Genomic DNA, 23,047 nt, shown 5'->3' on the forward strand with positions numbered 1-23,047 from the left:
AGTGCAATAGTAGTTTCACTATGTTTTTTGTTCATTTGTCAGCGCTAATGCGCATGCTTGAATGCCCGTCCTTTCTTTTTATGCAGTGAAAAGGCGAATATGCCTAGAGATAGGCTGAAAATTATTTGAAAAGTATGTCCTCTTCTTTGACTTGTTCAAAACATTTCCCATCAACTGTTGGCGCACAATACAGGATTTTCCGCGAGAAAAATGATCACAGCTGATAAGTTTCTCTCAAGGTTATACACGCATTTCTTTCGGGCAGCTATAGCTGGACAGCTGGAGACTGTGGTCGTTTGGCATATACCCGGTTTCCTTTTCTGCTTAAAAACCACAGGGAGCATTTCACCAGCATGGAAGTTGTCACGTCAACAGAGGAATCAATCACAAGGTTTACCTGCGATCATACTTACTGCGTAGTTAGCAAACAAACATGCGGTAACTGACAGCAAAGGGCACCGTTGGACGAGCATTGGGTGTTTAGTTTTTCGCTGGGGTGTTGAAGGAAATATAACGAGTGCAACAGTTTCTTGCACACTTTTGAACATTCTTTAGACTCTAGAGAATGTTCAAAAGTGTGCAAGAATCTGTTGCACTCTAGACTCTAGAGTTTCCAAGCACTCTCCACGACAGCACGCAACGCTCAGAAGGCCACTCGTAAGCATCGTTGTCACCAAATGTATATAAGTGCCCAAGTGCAGTCAGCAGTTTGTTGTGCAGTCTGCGGCGAAGCTCGAAGTTCGCAAGTTCTTTCACGTCCATGGATCCCATTTCTACCACACATGCATGCAAAGCAGTGAGACACAGACTGAATCTGGTCGTGACTTTGGCTTCCCTGATTGGTCAGATTGCATTTCCGTTGTGAAACATCACACAGTTCTTTTTTTTTTTGGGAGGGGGGGGGGGGGGGGGTTGAATGTAGAAGGGCTTCGGAACATTCATCAGCAATTTTCTCACAAGTAGAAAAGCTGGTTGTCTTCTCAGAGCATAATCTGTCTATCTTGCTTAGTTTGATATGTCCCTTTAAGTGACCCCCCTCCCAATATTTTTTTCTTGAGAGGGTGGCGGGGGGTAATGAGGTTTAAAAAATGAAGCAGTGAAGTTGGAACAATTATTGAAAAAAGGCTGGAGGAGAGGAGGAGGGCAGGAAGGGAAGTTAGGGCTAAAAAAAGCCAGTTTGCTACCCTTTACTGGGGGAAAGGGATGAAGGGATATAAAGGAAATTGAGTAAAAGGGCAAAACACGCACTGTAAAGTCACCACGTGTCATGAAAGCCCGACGCTCTTAGGAAACAGGAGTGCCTGGCAGGCCTTCAGTGGTGATGATCACCGCTGCCTCTGTCTGAGGATCCTTTTCTCCGTCAGTGGACGGGAGCCTAGATTCTCCAGTGAATGGCATAGAGATTGTCTTTCGGCACTGTATTCAGTGACACTCACAAAGAATATGCAAAATGGTTTTCTCATTACCACAGATGTCACACACAGGGTTATCAGCCATGCCGATAACGAAAGAATAATTGTTTGTGAAGGCAGCACCAAGTCACAGGCGACGTAGCAACGTTCCTTCACATCATGGCAGGCCGGGTGGAATTCGGAAGTCAATCCCCCAACTTGCACCGTCTGCTGGCTAAAAAGAAAAAAATTTGCTCTGCGTGTATGTTTACCTCTGCCAGCATCACTTTATGGAGCAGGTAGCAGTGACCACTTGTCACTGCCTGAGGGCAAGTGCCTGCAATTTTTATTACTGTTATTAAAAAAGAACTTGTAGGGTTGACAACAGCATTAGTAGGTGTCACATGGCAGCAGCCTTTCTTGTTGTACGCCTGCCCTTCGAATTCTAGATATTTGACTAGATATGACTTGAAAGAGCAGTGTGATGACAGACAAGAGCAAGTTCTCAGCATCAAATGTGTGCACGAAGAACCTTTGCAGCTGCAGTGCGAAGAGTATGGATACTCTCTAAAAACGAACATGCCCGCAGCTCCCTGCTGCAACCGGGCTTCTCTGCGGGTCCCGGCCTGCGGCTTCTGGAGGTGCTGGGATCTGCCGAGGCATACCGCGGCTGCTCCTGGGGCTCCGAGGGAGAGGAGCGCACATTCCTGGTTAGGTCATGGCTGCAGCGGTTGTGGCTCCACCTGGCGCGTCACCACGACCTATTCGCGCAGCTGCGCAGGCTGATGGGGCCGCGCGTGCCCGACCCGGGCCCCAAGGACGACAGCATACCACAGGCGAGTGGGGGCTCACTGATTTCTCGGTATAGGCCTTATTCCATACCGCTCTCGTATAGTGGAGTGCAGAACCAGTGTTTCAAATGACGTATACGAGAGTGGCTTGGAATACGGTTTGGTAACTGTACGAAGTGACGTTACTGGTGAGTCGTGACAGAGTGTAGGATGTTGGTGACTACTGTTGGTACACAAATGCTGAGTGGCAACATTTGGCGACTGGAGGGTGCACCTTCAGCTGTGCTGCTTTGTTACGGCTACTCTGTTTCACATTATCAGGCAAAGCAAAGTGCACCGGTTTTCAGTTTTAATCATTTGTAACAGCATGGAGCATTATAAAAGCGGGCCTTTAATAAAATATGTCAACCTAAGCAACATTGCACTGTCACACCTCTGTAGTCCTGGAACTTCTAATGAGGGAGAGACGTCGGACGAAAACACACCTTTTTGTTCCACTACTCCTAACAAGCTTTTGTCTGCGTGTCCGAAGACCTCCGGCGCTACATGGTATAGCCAACTAGCCCGTTCGCAAGTACTACTGCCTGCGTGTATTGGGCACAGGCCACAATACTGGAATTTACATGGATACGATTAATTGATTAACAAATAGAGCCAATAACAGTTCAGTGGTTAACTGTTTATATCAGTCTTGGTTAACTGTACCTGTGTAAATCCAAATAGTGCAATTAGTATTTTGCAATGCAGTTCCAACTAGCCGAACTAATCGCGAGTACTTTGATTGAACTATTTTAATGCATGAGCAATATGAAGCAATTATTAGCAATTTCTGTGCTGCCTCCACCCGCATAAAAGACAGGCAGTCATTTACCCGTAGTGTCTACTGCTAGTACTGTCTAGTCTCCCGAGCCACGTTGGGCGAAAGCTTCCGCAGAATCGGAACCTGAGCGACGCAATAAGTGACTGCGTCTGAGTGGCCCCCAGCTTACTGTGCAGGGTATTCTGGAAACGCCCCTCATGTCTGGCGGCTGCGACCCATTTTTGTCCCACAGGTGGTCACGCCCCAGACCCAGGCCATGGTCGACTTGCTGCTACAGGCTCTGAGTAAGGACGTGGCAGATGGCACAGAGTGCGGTGACTACCAGTGCGAGGTCATATCCTGCCTCCTGAAGGGACTGCTTGGCGATTACCCCCAGGTAGGAACTCGTACTGCAGCCATTTTGGTATACCCCTTGATGTGATGTAGTCCCTCTCTGTTCTAGTCTCTGTAATCTAGTGTCCCTGGAGTATCCTTCTGTTTCGGCAGTCCAGCACACAACAAGGTGGCAAAAGACTTCCAGACAAGGCTCTCTGTTGAACTGCTTGCACCCACGAAGAGCTAAAGAACTCTAAAGTTGCAATATCATGAAGCATGCTAACAGTTTTTGATTATTTTTGATTAACCACGGCCACTGTCACTCTTTGTCGTAATCAATTTAAAGTTGACGATGTTCCGAGACGAGGCATGGAAAGCACCAACGGTAACCTCAAAAAACGTAGCAGTTATGGTTGTTAATGTCTGTTCTAGTGTGTGTGTTTTTGTTATTGATTTTTTTTCCAAATCTGCAGAAATTTTTCATTAAAAGGTCATTAAACATATATAACAGTGCGGTTTATGTAGGTATATAGAATGGTGTAAGGGGCGTCATTTCCACGATAGCATGTAGTTTAAAAAAAAAATATTATTTAACGAACATTATAAACTTGCTCATTTTTTTATTTTAAGATGCTAGACTGCTGACCAATTGAACGCATTTGCCATCACAGCCTAAACCCTGTTTTTAATGTTTTTAACTCGACACTGTGGTTTGAGATGTTGAGTGTGAAGTTTTCCGTCCAGAACAGCTCAATTCCAAAGCAGACATGGAAGATGCGCAAGCAGTGGTATAGCCCATTTCATATGTGGGGGGACGTGTGGTCATGAAAAAAGCCTACCCTCATAGTACTCAGTTTTGAGAGATGTGTACCTTGCTCATAGGTAATATTTAGCGTGTAATTTCGCTTTGGACGTATCGAACCACAGGATCAATTTGGAAGCTTTAAACACTGGGTTTGCCTGTGGTGCTCACTGCTTCCATTTCTGCCAAATAACAGTGTGCTCTAAAACTAAAAAATTATGAAGCTAGTTTTTATTGCAAAAGCAATACTACGACAGCCAAAGCGAGACCTTGGGTCGCCGCAGCTAGTCTGTGAAGAGGCGCAGCCACGGCCTCCTCATAAAACAATTAGCCTGCCATGGCATTTGAATTCACGTTACCCCTATGCCGCAGGCAGGAGCTGCCGAATTGGGTCGCTCTTTTTATATGGAAGGATGATATCAGAATCAACCTACCAGAACCGTTTGCATTCTCGTCACCTCTACAACACGCAGGCACGTCCATACAGCTTGGTTAGAGCGTGACTTTATATGTGGGTTGGTAGCTTACGCTCTCGAGTCATACCCTAGAAGTATGAGCTTAAGTGTCTCCAATAATGTAGCACCTTACTCTGATAGGGCGTGATAGGTGAATAATGTAGCAGGCAGAAGCTTCCACCATTGCTTTCGCAATTCGGCTAGGGTTCACCAGGGCTAAACCACAACTAATTATTATTTTTTTTCTTACAGAGTTCTATACAGATCTCTACAGTAGCCAAAGTAGTCAGGACCATAATGAGATTGGCGGAAGGGAAAAACAGTCAGACGTTCCACCAGTGACGAAGGACGAGGTTAAGAAAGCACTAGAAACTATGAAAAGGGGGAAATCAGCTGGAGAGGATCAGATAACTACAGATTTGCTGAAGGACGGGGGGGATATCGTGCTAGAAAAACTGGCCACCCTGTATACGCAGTGCCTGGTGTCATCGACGGTACTGGAACCATGGAAGAATGCAAACATTATCCTCATTCACAAGAAAGGGGACTCTAAGAACCTTAAAAATTACAGACCAATCAGCTTGCTGTCTGTTACGTATAAGGTATTTACTAAGGTAATCGCTAATAGAATCAGGACAACCTTAGACTGCAATCAAGCAAAGGATCAAGCAGGGTTTCGGAAACGGTACTCTACTATCGATCATATCCATACCATCAATCAGGTGATAGAAAAATGCGCGGAATATAACCAGCCCTTATACATAGCATTCATTGATTACGAAAAAGCATTTGACTCAATTGAAACCTCGGCGGTGATGCAGGCATTGCGAAATCAGGGGGTAGACGAGCCGTACGTGAAAGTGCTGGAAGATATATATAGTGGCTGCACAGCAACCATAGTTCTGCATAAAGAAAGTAACAAAATTCCCACAAAGAAAGGTGTTAGGCAAGGAGACACAATCTCCCCAGTACTATTCACAGCTTGTTTAGAAGAAGTATTCAGAGAATTGGAATGGGAGCAGTTAGGGCTAAGGGTAGATGGAGAATACCTCAGTAATCTGCGATTTGCTGATGACATTGCCTTGCTAAGCAACTCGGGGGATGAACTGCAAATAATGATTGATGACCTAGACAGGAAAAGTAAAAAGGTAGGCTTGAAAATCAATATGCACAAGACTAAGGTAATGTTCAACAGCCTCGGGAAGGAACAGCAGTTTACATTAGGTAGCGAAATACTGGAAGTAGTAGGCGAATATGTCTACTTAGGACAGGTAGTAACCGCAGATCCGGACCATGAAAAGGAAATAACAAGAAGAATAAGATTGGGATGGAGCGCATTTGGCAAGCACTCGCAGATTATGACTAGCAGCTTACCGGTATCGCTCAAGAGGAAAGTATACAACAGTTGCATCTTGCCTGTACTCACCTATGGGGCTGAAATGTGGAGGCTAACCAAGAGAGTTCTACTTAAGGTGAGGACAACCCAGAGGGCTATGGAACGAAAAATAGTAGGGGTAACATTAAGAGACAGAAAGCGTGCTGAGTGGGTAAGAGAAATAATTCAAGTTACCGACATTCTAGTAGAAATTAAGAAGAAGAAATGGACATGGGCAAGTCATGTAGTGCAAAGAGAGGATAACCGATGGTCGCTGAGGGTAACAAACTGGATTCCAAGGGAAGGAAAGCGTAGCAGGGGGCGGCAGAAAGTTAGGTGGGCGGATGAGATTAAGAAGTTCGCAGGGGTCAAGTGGATGCAGCTAGCACAGAACCGGGTTAAGTGGAGAAATATGGGAGAGGCCTTCACCCTGTAGTGGGTATAATCAGGCTGATGATGATGATGAGAGTTAAACCTGTTAACGTCCGCAAACTTTCATCATATGCAGTTTTGGCAGCTGGACTCAAGGGTCAATGCAGAATGTAAGCAAAAATAAGAATTATATGCAGGGCAAATCACTTTGAAACTGTTTGCAGTTAGCCCTATTAGTCAAAGTTATGAATGTGGTCAACCGTTTTGCGAGGACACTGATGGCGTGCCTCTGAAAGGGACTGAGCCCGGCCCAGATTATGACTAGCAGCTTACCGGTATCGCTCAAGAAGAAAGTATGCAATTACAATTTTTTTTCGCTCTCTCCAGTGCGTCCTTAAATAAAGGCCACCCCTGCTTTCACATCGCGAGAGACATGCTTTCAGGTTTTACCACTAGATGGCACCACAGGGTTCGCAATTCAGTGAATGAAGCAATGACAGTGCCCACTAGAACTTTCGTCGACGAGGGCATACGTTATTGTGCCATAACAGCATTGAGTGTGAAACTGAAAAGGAAGTTACTCTACGCAAAAAATGTCTGATTACTGTCTGGCGAGTGAAAGTCTTTTTTGTCGACCTCCAATCGTCATCGCGGTCACTTCTCTTGGTTTCCAGCATTGGACTACATAAAAATGGGCGCACACATTAATCGAATATTTTAGACATCAATCTTTCCACTGCGGCGAAAAAAAATCGAGACCTATATTCCAGTGTTCGGTCCCTTTAAGACAGGAAACGTGCAGAGTGGGTTAGAGAAATAACTCAAGTCACTGAAATTCTAATGGAAATCAAGAGGAAGAAATTGGCATGGACAGGACATGTAGCGCGAAGAAAGGATAACCGATGGTTGCTTAGGGCAACAAACTGGATTCCAAGGGAAGGAAGGCGTAGCAGGGGGCGGCAGAAAGTCAGGTGGACGGATGGGAAAAAGAAGTTCGCAGGGGTCAAATGGATGCAGTGAGCACAGAACCGGGTTAATTGGAGAAATAGGGGAGGCCTTCGCCTTGCAGTGGGCATAGTCAGCTGATGATGATGATGGCGTGCTACCACTACAGCAGCTGCAGCCGCTGCCACCTTTGCCACGGCTTGCGTCATGCGGTTGGAGTGACGAGGGGAGAGTTGGATAGGTGGAGGAGTCGGCAGCTGCAGAAGGCACCCATGGCCAGGCTTAGAGTGAGCTAGAGGTGATCGCTAGAGGTGTGCACGGGTCGAAATTTTCAGCCCGCGCCCGGCCCGGGCCCGATGCTACAGACCTGAGTTCGGCCCGGCCAAGCCCGGCGCTCAGATTTAAGGCCCGGGCCTGACCCGGCTTTTCATGCTATAATTGCAGTTGGAGCTGTGAAAAAGGAAAAAAAGAAATTTTTTTCAGAATAAGTTTTATCCGAGATCTCGCAATGTTGAGTTCTCACGTTTGAAAGGGAAAGTTTACTGGATACGTTGAGGCACAGCACATATGTAGAATTAACTTATTGTACGAAAACAACAAGTTATGCATTGAAATGAGGCCTTTACGGCGCTCCTGGATAATGAACCCAACGGTAGCGCTGAAGTTTCTTTCGGTGCTATAACTTGTGGCTGATTTGACTAACACGTTCTTTGGTAGAAAAGCAAGTAGTTGTTTGCTTCTCCAAAAGTGCGCTAGCTCTGAACTTAAACAAGGAGTTGGTTTTGTGGTCAATTACTCGGCCGCCTGGCTCACCGTAAGCCTTTCACGTGAACTTTTCGCAACAAGAGGAACAAGAGGAAATTTTCACCACAGGTGCTTTTAGCTGTGTCCCGCTTCAAAATACGTCATGTCTAGGTAGATGTAAGCCATACCAGAGATATTTGATAGGCGGCAGATGGTACGAATCTTGAAATGGATACATAAACATCAGCACCGATTTTGCTAAAGCGGAGTTGCGAAACTCGAAACTGAATAATCCACAACCTCTGCCCGGTCACTGACGGCTGCCAAATATTTGTTCGCTGCGAGGAGGCAGGGAGGAAGGGCATGTCGACGCCGGGAAGAAATTGGAAGCTCTCGTGTGGAGAAAGACGCTGGAAAATGCTGTGCATTCTAGTCGCAAAAGTTGCATGTGTTCGTGATCGTAGTGTCTGGCCCGGCCCGACCCGAGGCAAATATACCATGGCCCAGGCCCAGCCCGAGCCCGAGAAAGACGACTTCCGAGCGGCTCGGCCTGCGGACCGGGCCGGGTACGGGCTTTCGGGCTGACCCAAGCCCGTGCACAGCTCTAGTGACCACACGCAGTCGTGCTGTTGCCGGCTTTAGAGGCAACTGCGCCTTCACGCATGTTTTTGCTCTCTGTCTTCCATAGCCAATGACAGCTCTACCCCTACCTTTCTCTGTTCTCTTCTCTCTTTCGGAACAGCAGCTAATGCCTTTCACGATCACTGCTTCAAACACACCAGTTGCGCGGCTGGCAAGGCGTTTGAAACTTGTCGGCAGACGATATTGCTGTGTTGTCACTTTTTCTCCCACAGGCGGCAGCAGCCAATTTCCCTTGTTTGGTTTTTTTTTTTTTTTTTTTTTTTTTGTTTTGTTTTTTTGTTTTTGTTTTTTTTTTTTTTTTTTTTTTTTTAATAGTGGTGGCTTAATGCTGAAACCTGCTGCGGGCATTAATCAACATTCTTGTTTTAATGATAAACTGGGTATGGTTAGAAGAGAGTTTAGTGTTAATCACCAAACCTCTGTCAAAAACATGGAGGAAATGGCATCCAAGAAACAAGAAACTGTGATGTTGTGTAAAGAAAGCTATATAAGAGGCACAACTATCAGTCATACGGACAGAAGGATCATTGCAGAAGGTTGAAGCATGTGTAGCATCGGCGGGAAGGTTATATGGATTGCAGAAATCATTTTAAAATTTTAAGGTGAAAGACTTTCTAGGCTCGTGGCGAAAATCTCGTGTTCGTGAGATTTCTTTTGTGAGATTCTGTGAGACTTGTCTGCGAGACATGCCACAGGTCCTGACGTCGACTTAAATTCCCCTTTCAGGTAGTTAGGCCTTCATTTTCAAATATTAATGATAGGAGTCCTGAAATGCTGATGTTGTCGGCAACGAATCCAAAGAGAAGAAAAAAATGAAATTATTACAAGTACACAAATACGCAAGATAGAAGTAGACAGAAGAGGTAGAAGGAAGATAAAAAAGAGGAGGAGGAGCACAGGCTTTCGTCATTAAGCTCGTGAACCTAATCCTGTAATTTTTTTCTTCATACCTAGTATAGTAGAAACAATTTGCTGGCCGTGCTTATCGCATTGACCATGTTCTAACTGCAGCTTGCGTTAAAATGTTAAGGATTTTTAGTGTTTTTCTTCATGGTCCATTCACTCATTTACCTTTCCTGGCTACGGTACCCTCACGGTGGTGATAATGTACTGCTTATTGGATGATGCAATAGTGTGACAAACGTCTCTCCACACTTCGTGGATGTGTGGTTCGTAGCACTGTGTGCTGAGCACGACATTTCCGGCATCCTCAGGTGGTGCGGGTGGTGCTGCCGGCGCTGGCCAGCCGGTGGCCGTTCCCTGGGGATCCTTTGCTCAGGGCAGCATTACAGCTGGAGCCTTCGCCGTGGCTGTTCCAAGCTGTCGTGCGGCTGTCGTCGCCGGCCGAGCAGCTCTTCGTCACGGCCTTGGCACACCTTTCCCCTTGCCTGGTGCACAGACCAGCTGCCGTGAGCCTCTCTTGTCTTCATGTTGTCTCTCCTTGTTTGCTGCGCGTTCATTGTCACGGAGTAGGTGTTTATCAAGACATTGTGACCCTCTGTTCCGAATGCTGTGTTCATTGAGGGTTTTATTTTGTGCCTCTTGCTAGCATGAGTAACAAGTCTGTAGCTCTTCAGTGTGGTTTATGTTTCGTGTGCTTTATTCTTTTTCACGAGTCTTCATTAGTGTCATTCACTTTAAGGGGGGAGGCTACCCTTGAACACCAACTTTTTTATTTCTTGAGGTATTTGAATGAAATTTTCAGGGTATGCTCATAGTACACACATTTGAAGAACTACCAAGTTTCATGGAGCTGGGCTCATTGGTTCTCAAGTTAGAGGAATATATCAAGATAGTTTACATAGGTCCCTAGGGGCGGGCCTGGAGAATTTGCAAAATGTGCTAGCAGTGTGAAATTTGTTATGGTCATTCCTGGATAGTTTCCCCAGGGCAAGACAATTCCCTTTTTCCAAATTTCCGCTCTGAAAAATTTTAGTACAGCCCCAAATTTAGTGTTAAAATTTACACCTGACTTAACAATATTTTGATTGACTGCCCCTAATTACACATGAAATATTTTGAAAAAAACGAATTGTCTTGCCCTGAGAAATTTACTTAGGTATGTAACAAAAAAAACCTCATGAAAATCCAATAAGCGGTTCTTGAGCTATGACTTTCCCTAGCAGCCACACCATGCAAAAAATTGATTCTGAGAAAACGGCTCTCAAAAGTTGAGAGAACAATAACTTTTTTGTTTCTCAAGTTATCATGATGAAACTTTCAAGACAGACTCATGACATTAACAAATGAAAAACCACCAAGTTTCATAGAATTGTGCATGCTAGTTCTCAAGTTACAGAAGTGTATCAAACTGGTTCGAATAGGTACTTTATATCAAGCCTGGAGAAATTGCGAAAGGCACTGGCATTGTGCAATTTGTCATTCTGATTCCTAGATAAGTTCTCAAGTTACAGAAGTGTATCAAACTGGTTCGAATAGGTCCTTTATATCAAGCCTGGAGAAATTGCGAAAGGCACTGGCATTGTGCAATTTGTCATTCTGATTCCTAGATAGGTTGCTCAGGGCAAGACAAAGCCCTTTTTCTAAATTTTCTCGCTGAAAAATAGCATAAAACTGTATTTTTTGTTATCAATTAGACCTATGTTGATTAACCAAATTAATTATGACAAATTCCAGACATAACATTTTGAATACATGGGCTTGCCTTGCCCTCAAAAATTTATTCAGGTACAGTCGAGCCCACTTATAACGGCCCCACTTAAGACGAACACTCGCAATTATCACGAAGAAGTCCGGTGCGACCGTCAAAATATACATTAGGGCTATGGCGCTCCGTCGATCTCGGCTACAGCGAACATCTGTGCGACTAGCCGATCGGCTACAGCGAACGCCTTGGTGCCGCGGACCACTTTCCACATGCTGAGATCCGTCGATCCTGTGCTCTGCAAGCCGCGACAATCGGCATTCCCGATTTTCGCCCTAGCATGATGGGCGGCGCAGACGCAGCAAGCGGTTTCTCGGTGTATCTCTTGCGGCATCTCGCCGGAGGAACGAGGAGCGGCCCAAACGAGCCAAGCGACATCCCGGGTTATCTTCCGCAGCATAAGCGCCGAAACGAAAAAAAAAAAAAAAAAAAAGCTAGCCAAGTCTGCACTGAATGAGTGTCGCATCTCGAGGCATTGTGAGCGACCACGCAAAGAGCCGTAGCAGACGACGCGGAGAGGTAGCCGGCGGAGACCGACGCGTCAGCGGCCGCAGCAGCCAATAGTAGTCGCTTGATTCCCAGCGTTCTTGCAGAGCGCGCGCTTTGCCCAATCGAAGCCTTAAATTCAAGCGCGGGAAACTTGAAAGCCGCTACGAGGCTCCCAATCGGAAGCAAGCCACGCCTCGATCGCGCCGCCATCGCCACCGCCGAGGGTGGCAGAAGAAAGCGCAAGAATTCACAAACAAAACAAGACCAAGATGGCGGCGCTCAGTTCGGCGGGAGAGGAATAGCGCGCGCGCGCGAAGTTTGGGAATTTTCGGCGCTAGCTCGCTGCTCCGCGGCTGCCGCCGCTTGTTAAATAATTCATTTCGAGTATTTCTACGGCGAGTTGGACATTGATAATTACAGAAATGGTAGTTTATAAGACATACTACCAGAATATATAATCTTCCAAAAATCTACTGTTTCGCGATTTTTCGGTTTTCAAAGGTGGCGTCCCCCCTTAATTCTCCCCACTGTTTACTGTCTGCCCCACTGCTTTCATCATCATCATCACCAGCTGGATTATACCCACTGCGGGGCGAAGGCCTCTCCCATATTTCTTGAGGAATATTGGTTAATTGGGTTTAATTAACCCCTTCCTGAGCTAGCTGCATCCACTTCACCCCTGCAAACTTCTTAACCTCATCCGCCCTTCTAACTTTCTGCCGCCGCCTGCTACGCTTTCCTTCTCTTGGAATCCAGCTTGTTACCCTAAGCGACCATCGGTTATCCTCTCTTTGCACTACATGTCCTGCCCATGCCCATTTTTTCTTGATTTCCATTAGAATGTCAGTAACTTGAGTTATTTCTCTGACCCGCTCTGCACATTTTCTATCTCTGCCATTTTCCTTTCCGTTGCTGTCTATGTTGTTCTCAACATAAATAGAACCCTCTTTGCTAGTCTTCACGTTCCAGCTCCATAGGTGAGTACAGGTAAAATGAAACTGTTATATACTTGCTACACAGCAGTTTTCTGTACGGCTCTGCAAATGTTGTAATTTTCGAATGCGAATCAAATGCGAATATGGAGGGGGGGGGGGGGATTACCTCTGAATACCGAATATATGAACAGTGGAAAAAAACAACTGAAAAATAAAAAATGGCAAACACTGTTATTCTTGTGTGTTTAAGAATGCACAGGGTATTTTCTAAGAAATTTAAAATAGAATTGAATTGCACTGAAGTATATATTCCCAGTAAATAATTCAGTATGAATCCTATACAGGATTCTATATCGGGTTTATTGTACAGAATGGACCTTAATGAAACGGGATGGACCTGCTTGAAGGGGATGGTTTACTGAATACAGTAAACTCTCATTCATTCAGCCTTCAGGGGCCTGAAGAAATTCTCGAACTAACTGAGAGCGCAAATAATTGAATGTCCTGAAAAAACTTCCAAAAGCTGTTTGCATCACTGTGATTTATTTCATGACACCACTTGAATAATGGTCTTATGCATTTAAGGTGAAACCCAAGTGGGAACATTGTTTTTTTTTCTAGCTTCATCAGGTGCTTCACTTTTCACACACTACCTTGAAGGCCTCCACTACGCTTTTTGCAGTTCAATGCAGTAGCAGTCGTCCCGTTTCGCAAAACGGCTGCGTAGCATTTCGACAGTGCTTCACTGCGCAGCCACGCGGTGCAAGGAAACCACGTGACGTGTGCGCAGTGTCAGCCTACTGGAAGTCACTTGTGAATGCATGCAAGGAATATATGTGTAAGCAGGGTTGCAGGCATTAACGAAAAAAGTAACTAAATATATTACTCATTATTTTAAAGAAAAAAGGAATGCGTTACCACCTACAAAAAAAGGTGACTCGTTATGGTTACCGAAAAAAAAAAAAAAAGTACCGCACGTTACTTTGCTGTTACTCCGTAGCCATACATTTTAACCATGCATCTGTGTAGCAAGAATTCACAATATCTTTTTTTTTTTAACTTTTATTTCACATAAAAATTCTAGAGTAAGCAACGATTTTACCCAAAGCTCTGATTTAACGAGAGTACTTTGCACATATGTGCGGGAGCTTAGCAACATTATAGGAGCCTAAAGTTGCGTAAAATGTTCCCAGGAAATGTTATGAACTGACACTAAAGAAAAAAATGCCTCTGCCAGGAATCGAACCACTATCCCTCCGACCTCCAGCCGACCGTGCTAACCACTGCCCCATGCCGGATTTGTGAGAAGCCGATCGTAATTTGCCTTGCCTAGCATGAGGATGATAGCTATTAAAGTTAGGATGCAGTTAGTACAGTGGAGACCACTTATAACGTAACCGCTTTTAGCGCGGAACCGGTTATAACGCGGGTTTTTCTGGCTCCCGGTATTCGTACCATAGAACTCAATGTATAGGCAGACCGCATAATACGCAGGCGCGCGAACCAGAATACCGGTTATAGCGCGGTATTTGGGAGGTTGACTTGTGCTACTTGTGCTGTTGATTCTGCTGTCGTGGCGTCGGCGTCGCGTCTTCAAGCGGCGTGAAAAAGCGGCATGCTTTATCGCTCGAAATGAAGGAATGCATTATAAAGGACGTCGAGAGCGGGTTGAAGAAAGTGTCGGTGGCGGCAAAGTATGGCATATCCGACACAACCGTGTCGACTATTTGCAAGAATCGGAAGAAGGTGCGGTAGCAACTGCAGCAAGATTCTTCTTCGCTGTCGCGAAAGAGAATTCGTGCGTCGAAGTATGAGGACGTGGACGCAGCACTTTTCAGTTGGTTTCGAGAAGTGAGGGCTTAGAGCATACCAGTAAGTGGCCCCCTGCTCCAACAAAAAGCTAGGTGCCTCGGTGCTCTTCTAGGCCACGACGACTTTAATCCACTTAATGGGTGGATCCAACGTTTCAAAGACCGCCATGGCATCAGCTGTAAAGTTGTTTGCGGCGAAAGCGGCGAAGTGAACGACGAGTCCATCGCAGCCTGGCTCCGTTTAAATTTGGAACCTATGTTCTCGTTGTATGCGGACAGGGACATCTACAATGCTGACGAAGCTGGCTTATTTTACAACCTCCTGCCCAACCGCAGTCTCGCGCTGAGAGGCGAACCCTGCTCTGGCCTCAAGGCTTCGAAGGAGCGTATCACAGTGTTGTTTTGCGCAAATATGGACGGCACCGATAAGCGTCGCTTGTTCGTAATTGGCAAATCGGCGAGGCCGCGTTGCTTCAAAAAGCGTGAGTGCCTGCCAGTGACATACAAAGCGAACAAAAAAGCGTGGATGACGCAAGAGCTTTTTACAAGCTGGCTTTGTAAGTTTGATGAAGATATGGTGGCAGAGAAGCGGCGGGTTGTGCTTATTCTTGACAGTTGCACAGCTCATAACATCCAGCCAAAGTTGACTGCAATCAACTTGAAATTTTTGCCTGCTAACACTACCGCTAAAAGTCAGCCCCTTGACCAGGGCGTCATCGCCACTGTAAAGGCACTGTACAAGAAACGCCTTTGCGAGAGAGTTCTGCTGAACATACAGCAGCAGCAGCCCCTCAAGGTGCATCTAAGGGGCGCAATTGACATGGTTGCAGCTTTGTGGCGGCAGTTGAAAGCCACAACGATAAGCAAATGCTTTCAGAAGGCTGGCTTCATGCACAATGCCGAGGCTCTTGAAGCTGAGGAGCAGGGCAACGTTGTCGATGAGGCAGTCGACGCTGACGACGTGTGGTCCGGCCTCATTGAGAGCAACTTTGTTTCCGCGACAGACGCTTTTAAAGAATATGTCGATGCTGACGAAAATGAGCTGGCTGTCTGCGAGGAAGTGAGCACGGACGATGCGATTGTCGAAGCGGTGCGCAGTGGCGTGGAGCTTGCGACCGAAGATGAATCTGACGACGACGATGTAGACCCGATGCCTGATGTGCCTTGCAAGGACGCGCTCGAATGTCTGAACAAAGTTAAAATTTACTGCGCGAAAAACAGCTTGAGCGATAAGGCGCTTCAGTGCTTAAGCTTTGTTGAAGACGAGATCGTTCGGAGTGTAGTGAAAAAACGCCATCAGACGAAGATCACCGCATTCTTCTGCAGATAATTCACTTGTGACAAACATCGTTCCTGCTGAGTTGCAATTGTTTTGTGTGTGTGTGTGTGTGTGTGTGTGTGTGTGTGTGTGTGTGTGTGTGTGTGTGTGTGTGTGTGTGTGTGTGTGTGTGTGTGTGTGTGTGTGTGTGTGTGTGTGTGAAATGTGCAATAAATTGTGTTTAAAAGGTAGGCTGCTCGATTTCACATGCGTAACAGCCTAAAAACGCGATGTTTTGGTTATAACACGGTACCGCTTATAGCGCAGATTTTCGCAACTCCCGCGACTTACGTTAGAAGCGGTCTACACTTAATAATGATGATAGTAGGATGGTAACGTCCTGCAGTTTGTGATAATGAGGATGATAATAGTAGGATGATAGTGTCCTGCAGTTAGTGATAATGCTAATGATGATAGTAGGATGATAGTGTCCTGTAGGTAATGATAATGATGATAGCATCCTGCAGTTAGTGATAATGATGATGGTGTCCTGCAGTTAGTGATTATTGTAATGATGCAGTAGGATGATAGCATCCTCAGTTAGTGATTATGATAGGATGATAGTGTCCTGCTGTTAGTGATAATGATGATAGGATCATAGTGTCCTGCAGTTAGTGATGATGATGATAGTAGGATGATAGTGTCCTGCTGTTAGTGATAATGATAGTGATAGCAGTAGTGATGACAATGACTGTGCATTTAGTTGACAATTATGATAGCAGGAATGACGGTGCCGTTAGGGGAAGGAGTCCTGTGAAGTTTCTTTCACCGTTTCCACTATTAAGCAGATTTAAGCAGAGTCCTGTAATTATTTCTTCCAATGAAATAAATAAAAAACTATCAACTAATCAGTCAATTCCGTTCCCTTTGATCTGAAACCAGGAGAGCTCCAGCTTGGAAAGGCTGGATATCGACGAGCCAACCTCTGGGAGTGGCGAGGCATGGAGTACGGAGGGCGGCGGTGGATCTTCGTCCACGTCACTGGCTGACGAGGCGCTGGAAGATGCACTGGAGCAGCTCAACGCGCCCGACGCCATCAACGCACTTCTCGATTCGGCCATGGCCAACAGTGAGAGGAACCTGTCCGCGCTTTGCCAGCTGGGCTGGGCGCTAGCACGGCGGCGACCCCTGGCCCTGCACCACTTTCCGCTCCTGTACAAACTGGCATTCCGGCCACGGTTTCTGAGGCAACTCTGGGAGAGCCTGAGAGACCTGCGCTCGACCTCGCTCTTTGTGTGAGTTTTGCATCGTGCTGTTGTCGAAGATGGTGCACCACATTCACTCTATCGTAGCTGCATGCCTCGCTGTCAGTGTATTCGAGCTGTGTGAAGCATCAGCTTTCCAGGTCCGGAGAGTGCCTGGAAGGCTGATGCTAGGAGGAGAAATAACAGTCCTCCTAGCACCACCATATTGGATGAATTGAAGTGCCCCCTCTAGGTCGTAAAAACATCCAGTACTAGGGTATCCCTTGCTTCTGTGTTTTGTGTACTGTTATAGGCATGTGTAACATATTTCCTAATGACATATTTCATGCTTTGTACTAAATGTGTTGTCATTTTTCTTAATTAAGATAGGAGTTAATTGTGTTTTAGTGGTATAGCTAATTTGCTACCGCCATTTGACTCTCTTCTTGACCTTTTGTGATTGTGATTTACAGTTGAATCCCGCTATAACGAAATTCACGGTGCACGAAAAAAAAATTCGTTCTCGCGGAACTTCGTTATCGCAAAAATTTGACGTGAAACGCAGAAAGAATTGCCCAAGCAGCAGCAAAGGCGTTTAATGCCAAAAATCTGTAAGCTTGGTTTGCTTACGCTTCACGGCGAGCAACGCCGTCACGCGATTTTCGCACTCGGTCAGCAAACCCATTGCAACATCGTCGTCTCGGACAGCAACGAAATTCCTGATGACATCAAAAGCGTCCATCACCTGTATGGCGGTTGCCGCAGCCGGCGCTTCCTGTACGTCGTCGTCTTCTTCATCGGAAGAGTCCTTATCATTCCGGGCAGCTTTTATGATCTGCTCATCACTCACATCTTCGTGAATAACAACACAAGCGCGTCGAGCTCGAGATTAGGCGGCACGGTTCCTATTTCTCCCAGCGTTTTCCAGGCGGCCGCGATCCCCGGAGCCGGTGACGCCTCTTCGTCGTCGTCTGTAACGCCTGGTGTTAGGCCAGCAGAGTGTACGGGTCGACCTTCGGCAAATCCGGCTTGCCTGAAACAGTTCACAATTACTGAGCGCCCCAGTGTGCTCCAGGCAGCAGACATAATCTGCAGTGCCACGTACAAGTCCACCTTCGTGTCTCGGCCGGTTTCAGTGTTAAAAAGCAGCCGCTGAATTAACCTCCCGCGGTAAGCGCGCTTCAGGCTAAGAATCACGCCCTGATCGAGAGGCTGTAAGACAGACGTGCAATTGGGAGGGAAAAACCTCAGCTCCGTGTTAGTGAGCTTGACTTCGTCGGAGTGATGCGCTGAACAATTGTCCAAAAGCAAGCAAACTTTACAGCCCTGCCGCTTCATGTCGCGGTCGAATGCCATCATCCACTCGGTGAAAATAGCGCGGGTCATCCATGACTTGTTGTTCGCCTTGTACTGCACAGGTAGGCTACGAGTTCCCTTAAAACAGCGCGGCTTGGCACTTTTGCCTATGACTAACGGCGGACGCTTGTCCGAGCCATCCATGTTAGTGCAAAGCAGCACTGTGATGCGTTTTTTGCTGTGTTTGCCGCCGTGACAGCGCTGCCCCTTGAAGTCGAGCGTCCTAGCCGGCAACATCTCGTAGAATAGCCCGGTCTCGTCGGCGTTGTAAATGTCTGCAGGCGCGAAGTTGCTTAAAATTCCGGCCATGTTACTCGCCTTCCAAGCAGCTGCTCCGTCCACGTCTGCTGACATTGACTCGCCGCACAACACTTTTCCAACGATGTTATGGCGGGCCTTGAAACGGTTTAGCCAGCCAATGCTGGCTTTAAAATCATCAATGCCAAGTAGGCATGCATAGTTCAAGGCTTTCTGCTGGACGATGCTTCCGGACATGGGGACGTTGCTGGCTCGTGCTTCCACAAACCACGCATGCACTGCTTTGTCCAACTCTTCATGGAGGGGCCGCGTCACCTTTTTGTGCTTCGAGGATGTGCCTGAAGCAAGTGCCATTCTCACGCTGTCCTTATTGCCTAGAATCGTTGACAGCGAACTTGCAGGAATTCCGAAGTCTTCAGCAATTGCCGCTTTCTTCCTTCCGCTTTCTGCTTGGGTGATTATTTGAGCTTTTTGCTCAAGGGAAAGAGTTTTGCGTTTTTTCACTTGCGTTGCCATCGTGTCCTGCGGATGAAAACTCGTCGTTGTCGAAGAGAAAGGCAGCGAGTGAACAACGCGACCACGACACAAAGCCAAAATGGCGGAACTGCAATCACGTGATTTCATGCTTAATGTGGCTTTGGATTTGACTTGGACTTCTCGCCAATAAAACTAGTTTCGGTTTCGATTTTGAACGCGAAAATTTTGTGAAGCGGAAACGCTCTGCAAAAATGGTTCGTTGTGCAGAGAAATTTAGGCCATTAATTCTTATAGGATACTCGCGGGGAATAAAAAATTATTCGTTGTCGCGGAAATTTCGTTGTGGCGGTATTCGTTGTGGCGGGATTCAACTGTACCTTCCTATGATAATCAATAAATAAATTTTTTTGCTGGCCGGCTAAAGGCTTTAAAATGAACCCAGAAGGGCTCCTGCTTTTTCGTGCAGCCCCAGTGGGACTCCTGTTCTGCAGCTGCTGTCATCTGGGATATGTCCGATGGACGGCCGGGCCGAGCTCTTTGCGAGCGAAGTGAACCTCTTCTGCAGCCTGATGGGCCACCTCCTGCTCACACTGCACGACGTCGAGTTCTATGAGTCAGGTGAGCACACCTCTTGGCAGCTTTTTGGTGTGGAATGCACAAAAGGTTGTGGAAGGGTCAGCTGATGAAAGGTTTAACCTGTGTATAATGCCCATGAAGAAAGAACAACAAAACTGTTTATTTTGACTACATGTCAGGGTCGCTTTCGCGTCCAGCGCGATGTTTTTACGATCATCGTCTTCCAGTGCATTGTCTGCCGAGAGTTCCTTGCTAGAGATATCTCTTCGTAGAAGCCCATCTTCAGTACCTCTAAACGTGTTTGTTATCCTGCATTTCTCAAAGATGCGGCCCTAGAAATGTTAGCCAAGCATCCTGGAGCTGGAGAGGCCCATCGGAGACTTGCGCAAAATACCAAGTGCCAGTTTCGCCATCCCTACATCGTCCGAGGTGCGATCTATCTGCTTCCGGTCACGTGTGCATCGCGAGCACTCTGGTCATGCCGTGGACGCGAGGGACCAAGATCAGCACGAGGAAAACCGAAACCGTCGAATGGGTCAACCGACGCCACCGCGTCACCTATCGCTGGAAATGCATTGATAGCGCTAAATAATAGCGAGACCAGAACTATGAATGTTGGGTTGAAATTTGTTCAGATCTGCATATTGTTACAGACTAGATGGATGAAGAAGAGTTTAGTGTAGGAGGATGAAGAAGGAGTGCGTGGGTGTTGAGGTGCCGTCTTGCTCGGGTGCACTTGTTTTGTGTAACGTTGGTTTACGTAGTAACATCAATACTAGTATTACAATATTATACCTGGCAGATCTGGCATGATAAAATTGCGTGTAATACTTATGCGGATTTTTATGGTACAGTCGAACCCGGATATATCGAATTTTGGTTATATAGAACTCACGGAATATCTCCTTGAAAATCCCATGTAAAAGTATAGGAAAGCCGCGTGATATATTGAATTCAGTTTCACCAGGTACGCACTGGAAAGTGTGCCTTCCCCAAGGACGATCGCATCACCCTTGGCCATTAGCCATGTGACGTTTTCAAGCCACGCAAGCGCTTATCTCGCGTTACATTCATGGTTTTATTTTTTTCCCATTTGGCAATATACAAAGTCATCCCTCAAGTTACATTCGAGTAAATACGGTAGTATTGAACAGCTGAGATGAATTGCCTCTTTCACCGAGTATCTTTTGGAAAGAATTGACATAATGCAGGCTGTGTTGCACTAAAGAATCCCAGTTGATAGCATACTGTAGAACAATGAGTGTTGTTAGAGAGCTACAGGAAGAGGGTGGCTGTTCAGGGGCGACTTTCGATAGCTTGTCATCTTTTTGTTTTAGTAACCAGTTTGGCTTTAGGTGCTTGTACTAATCTGGTCAAGCCGCCTGTAGTATATTATGCTGAGTACTCTGTCAGTAGGAGAGGGATTGGAAAGAGTGCTGGCATTCACGGGCGGCCTCAAAGCAACCGTTGCTTTTGTGATTACGGAACTGCTCTTGTGATAAGCAGCTTTTGGGGAATGTTACCATCGTTGCCGATTTCAATCTTTGAACTCCTTCAACCGCTTTCCGGGTTAATTTGGGTGAGAAATGTGTCTACTTCATCTTACATTGAACTGAGACGCCGTCAGACATGTAACAAGTACACGGAGTTGACCAGAGATGTCTGAAGCCACCCTGAAACAGGCAAATGCAGCCTAGCCGTTCCACAAGTTACTGCGTCGTACCCATCAACATTCCAGCTAAGTCTTGTCTTCTCGGTGTATTGAAAGAGCATGATATGCAGCAGAGCCGCTGATTGCTTCGGAACAACCAGTGGAATTCGCATTATTCGCCGCAGAGCAAAAAAAAAAAAAAAAGCTGTTCTGAATCAGTCATTGAAATTTTTTCCCGGTGCAAAGAAAATGCGTCAAGCAAAGGCAGCTAGTCATCAGTCCATGATTAGTATATTGGCTAGGACCTGTATTCTGGAAGCGTCCTCTCCATGGACACCTACCGCTCGATCTCCAGTTTCGCGTAATCGAACGCATTATCCACATAATTTCTGCTTGTAACTCCAAATGCGCTGGTGATGGGTGCATGACTTTGGCTGACTAATCTGTCTTTCCAGTTACATAATCATGACAAACTGCTTATAGTACCATTGCACCCAGTGAAATCTGGTTATTTCAGCCTTCAGGGAATAAGGAAAAATTCACTAATTATCGAATTCTTATAAGGTACTGCTGAAAACTGTCTGCATCATGGTGACACCTAGATAATGGTTTTCTGTACATTTAAGATGAAACGCTTGTGAAAACGACAATATATGTTTCGGTTTCGTCACGTGCATTGCTTTGCTCACACAATCGTGAATGTCAGAAAATGGCTTTAAAATCATGGGTGCCTCTGTCCCTTCTTTACGTAGGCAATAACATAGACATATCAGGAAGCAGGAAAAGTTAGTAAATTCAATTTTCTCGACAGTGAGTGGGTCTTCTGGGACGGGACTAACACTACGATAGTCATAAGAGTCATAAATTTGATTTTTACCATCCTGAAAAAAATAATAATAATAATAAAATTTAGGCGGAGTGTCCTGTGGTGTGCCTTGAAAGCTGCATGCAGACTGTGGACATGCTTTAGTGGGTGTCTTAAGGTAAATTCAAACCACCAGGGATTCCTCAGCATGCATTGATGTTGTGTGTTTTGCTTCTTGACGCTCACAGCCACGCGGGAGCCAATGCCCTTCTCGCTAAGCGAGCTGGTGACGATGATCACCCAGCTGCGGGAGCTTTGCCTGGGGCTCCTGGAGCTGTGCTTTCCCGACACCCGGACGGGGCTCAACCTTCAGCAGCAACAATACATCAAGAAGCTATGGAGGCCCATGTTCGAGGTGAGGGGCTTGATCAATTATTGAGGCAAAAGCCTTTATAGGCTCATACTATTGGCGTCCGTTCGATCGCACTATAGCTGTCAACTGAATGACGTCAGAAAAATAAAAATCCTATCTCTGTTGGGAATCAAACTTCCATCCCTTGGTTTCCCAGCAAAGTGCTTTAAGGGGGGACACTGGTCTTAAAACTATTTTCGTTATTTACCAATCAAAATTGATGCAACTTGGTGTGTTTGTGTAGTTTTTTGTGCAGATTCCAAAACTGCAGTTATTTCTTTTGTGATCCAATTATTTCATGAAATAATTACACCAATTAGTCTAATTCTTACAAGAAAAATTACCAAATGACCACTGAAGAAAAACTTCAGATGAACACATTGCTGGACACTAGAAAAAATGAGGAACACAATGTTGCAAGCAGTTTTTTGAATAAGCAATTATTTCTTGTTTTATTG

The 23,047-nt window shown here is 46.0% G+C and overlaps 1 protein-coding gene across 2 annotated transcripts in view; it reads left to right on the forward strand.

The window, feature by feature from the left end:
• LOC146181077 (ubiquitin-protein ligase E3C) overlaps window positions 1-23,047 on the forward strand; it is a 65,736-nt gene that overhangs the window by 14,398 nt on the left and 28,291 nt on the right. For both annotated transcript variants that reach the window (XM_084576242.1, XM_084576243.1), the window contains 6 exons: window positions 1,981-2,227; window positions 3,235-3,378; window positions 9,867-10,061; window positions 16,753-17,105; window positions 19,612-19,763; window positions 22,426-22,592. In XM_084576242.1, the coding sequence (XP_084432368.1) occupies window positions 1,981-2,227; window positions 3,235-3,378; window positions 9,867-10,061; window positions 16,753-17,105; window positions 19,612-19,763; window positions 22,426-22,592 (1,258 nt within the window). The remainder of the gene's footprint in view (window positions 1-1,980; window positions 2,228-3,234; window positions 3,379-9,866; window positions 10,062-16,752; window positions 17,106-19,611; window positions 19,764-22,425; window positions 22,593-23,047) is intronic.

This window comes from Amblyomma maculatum, chromosome 8, assembly GCF_055883805.1.
Source record: "Amblyomma maculatum isolate TAMU_Amacu chromosome 8, ASM5588380v1, whole genome shotgun sequence".
Taxonomy (NCBI): domain Eukaryota; kingdom Metazoa; phylum Arthropoda; class Arachnida; order Ixodida; family Ixodidae; genus Amblyomma; species Amblyomma maculatum.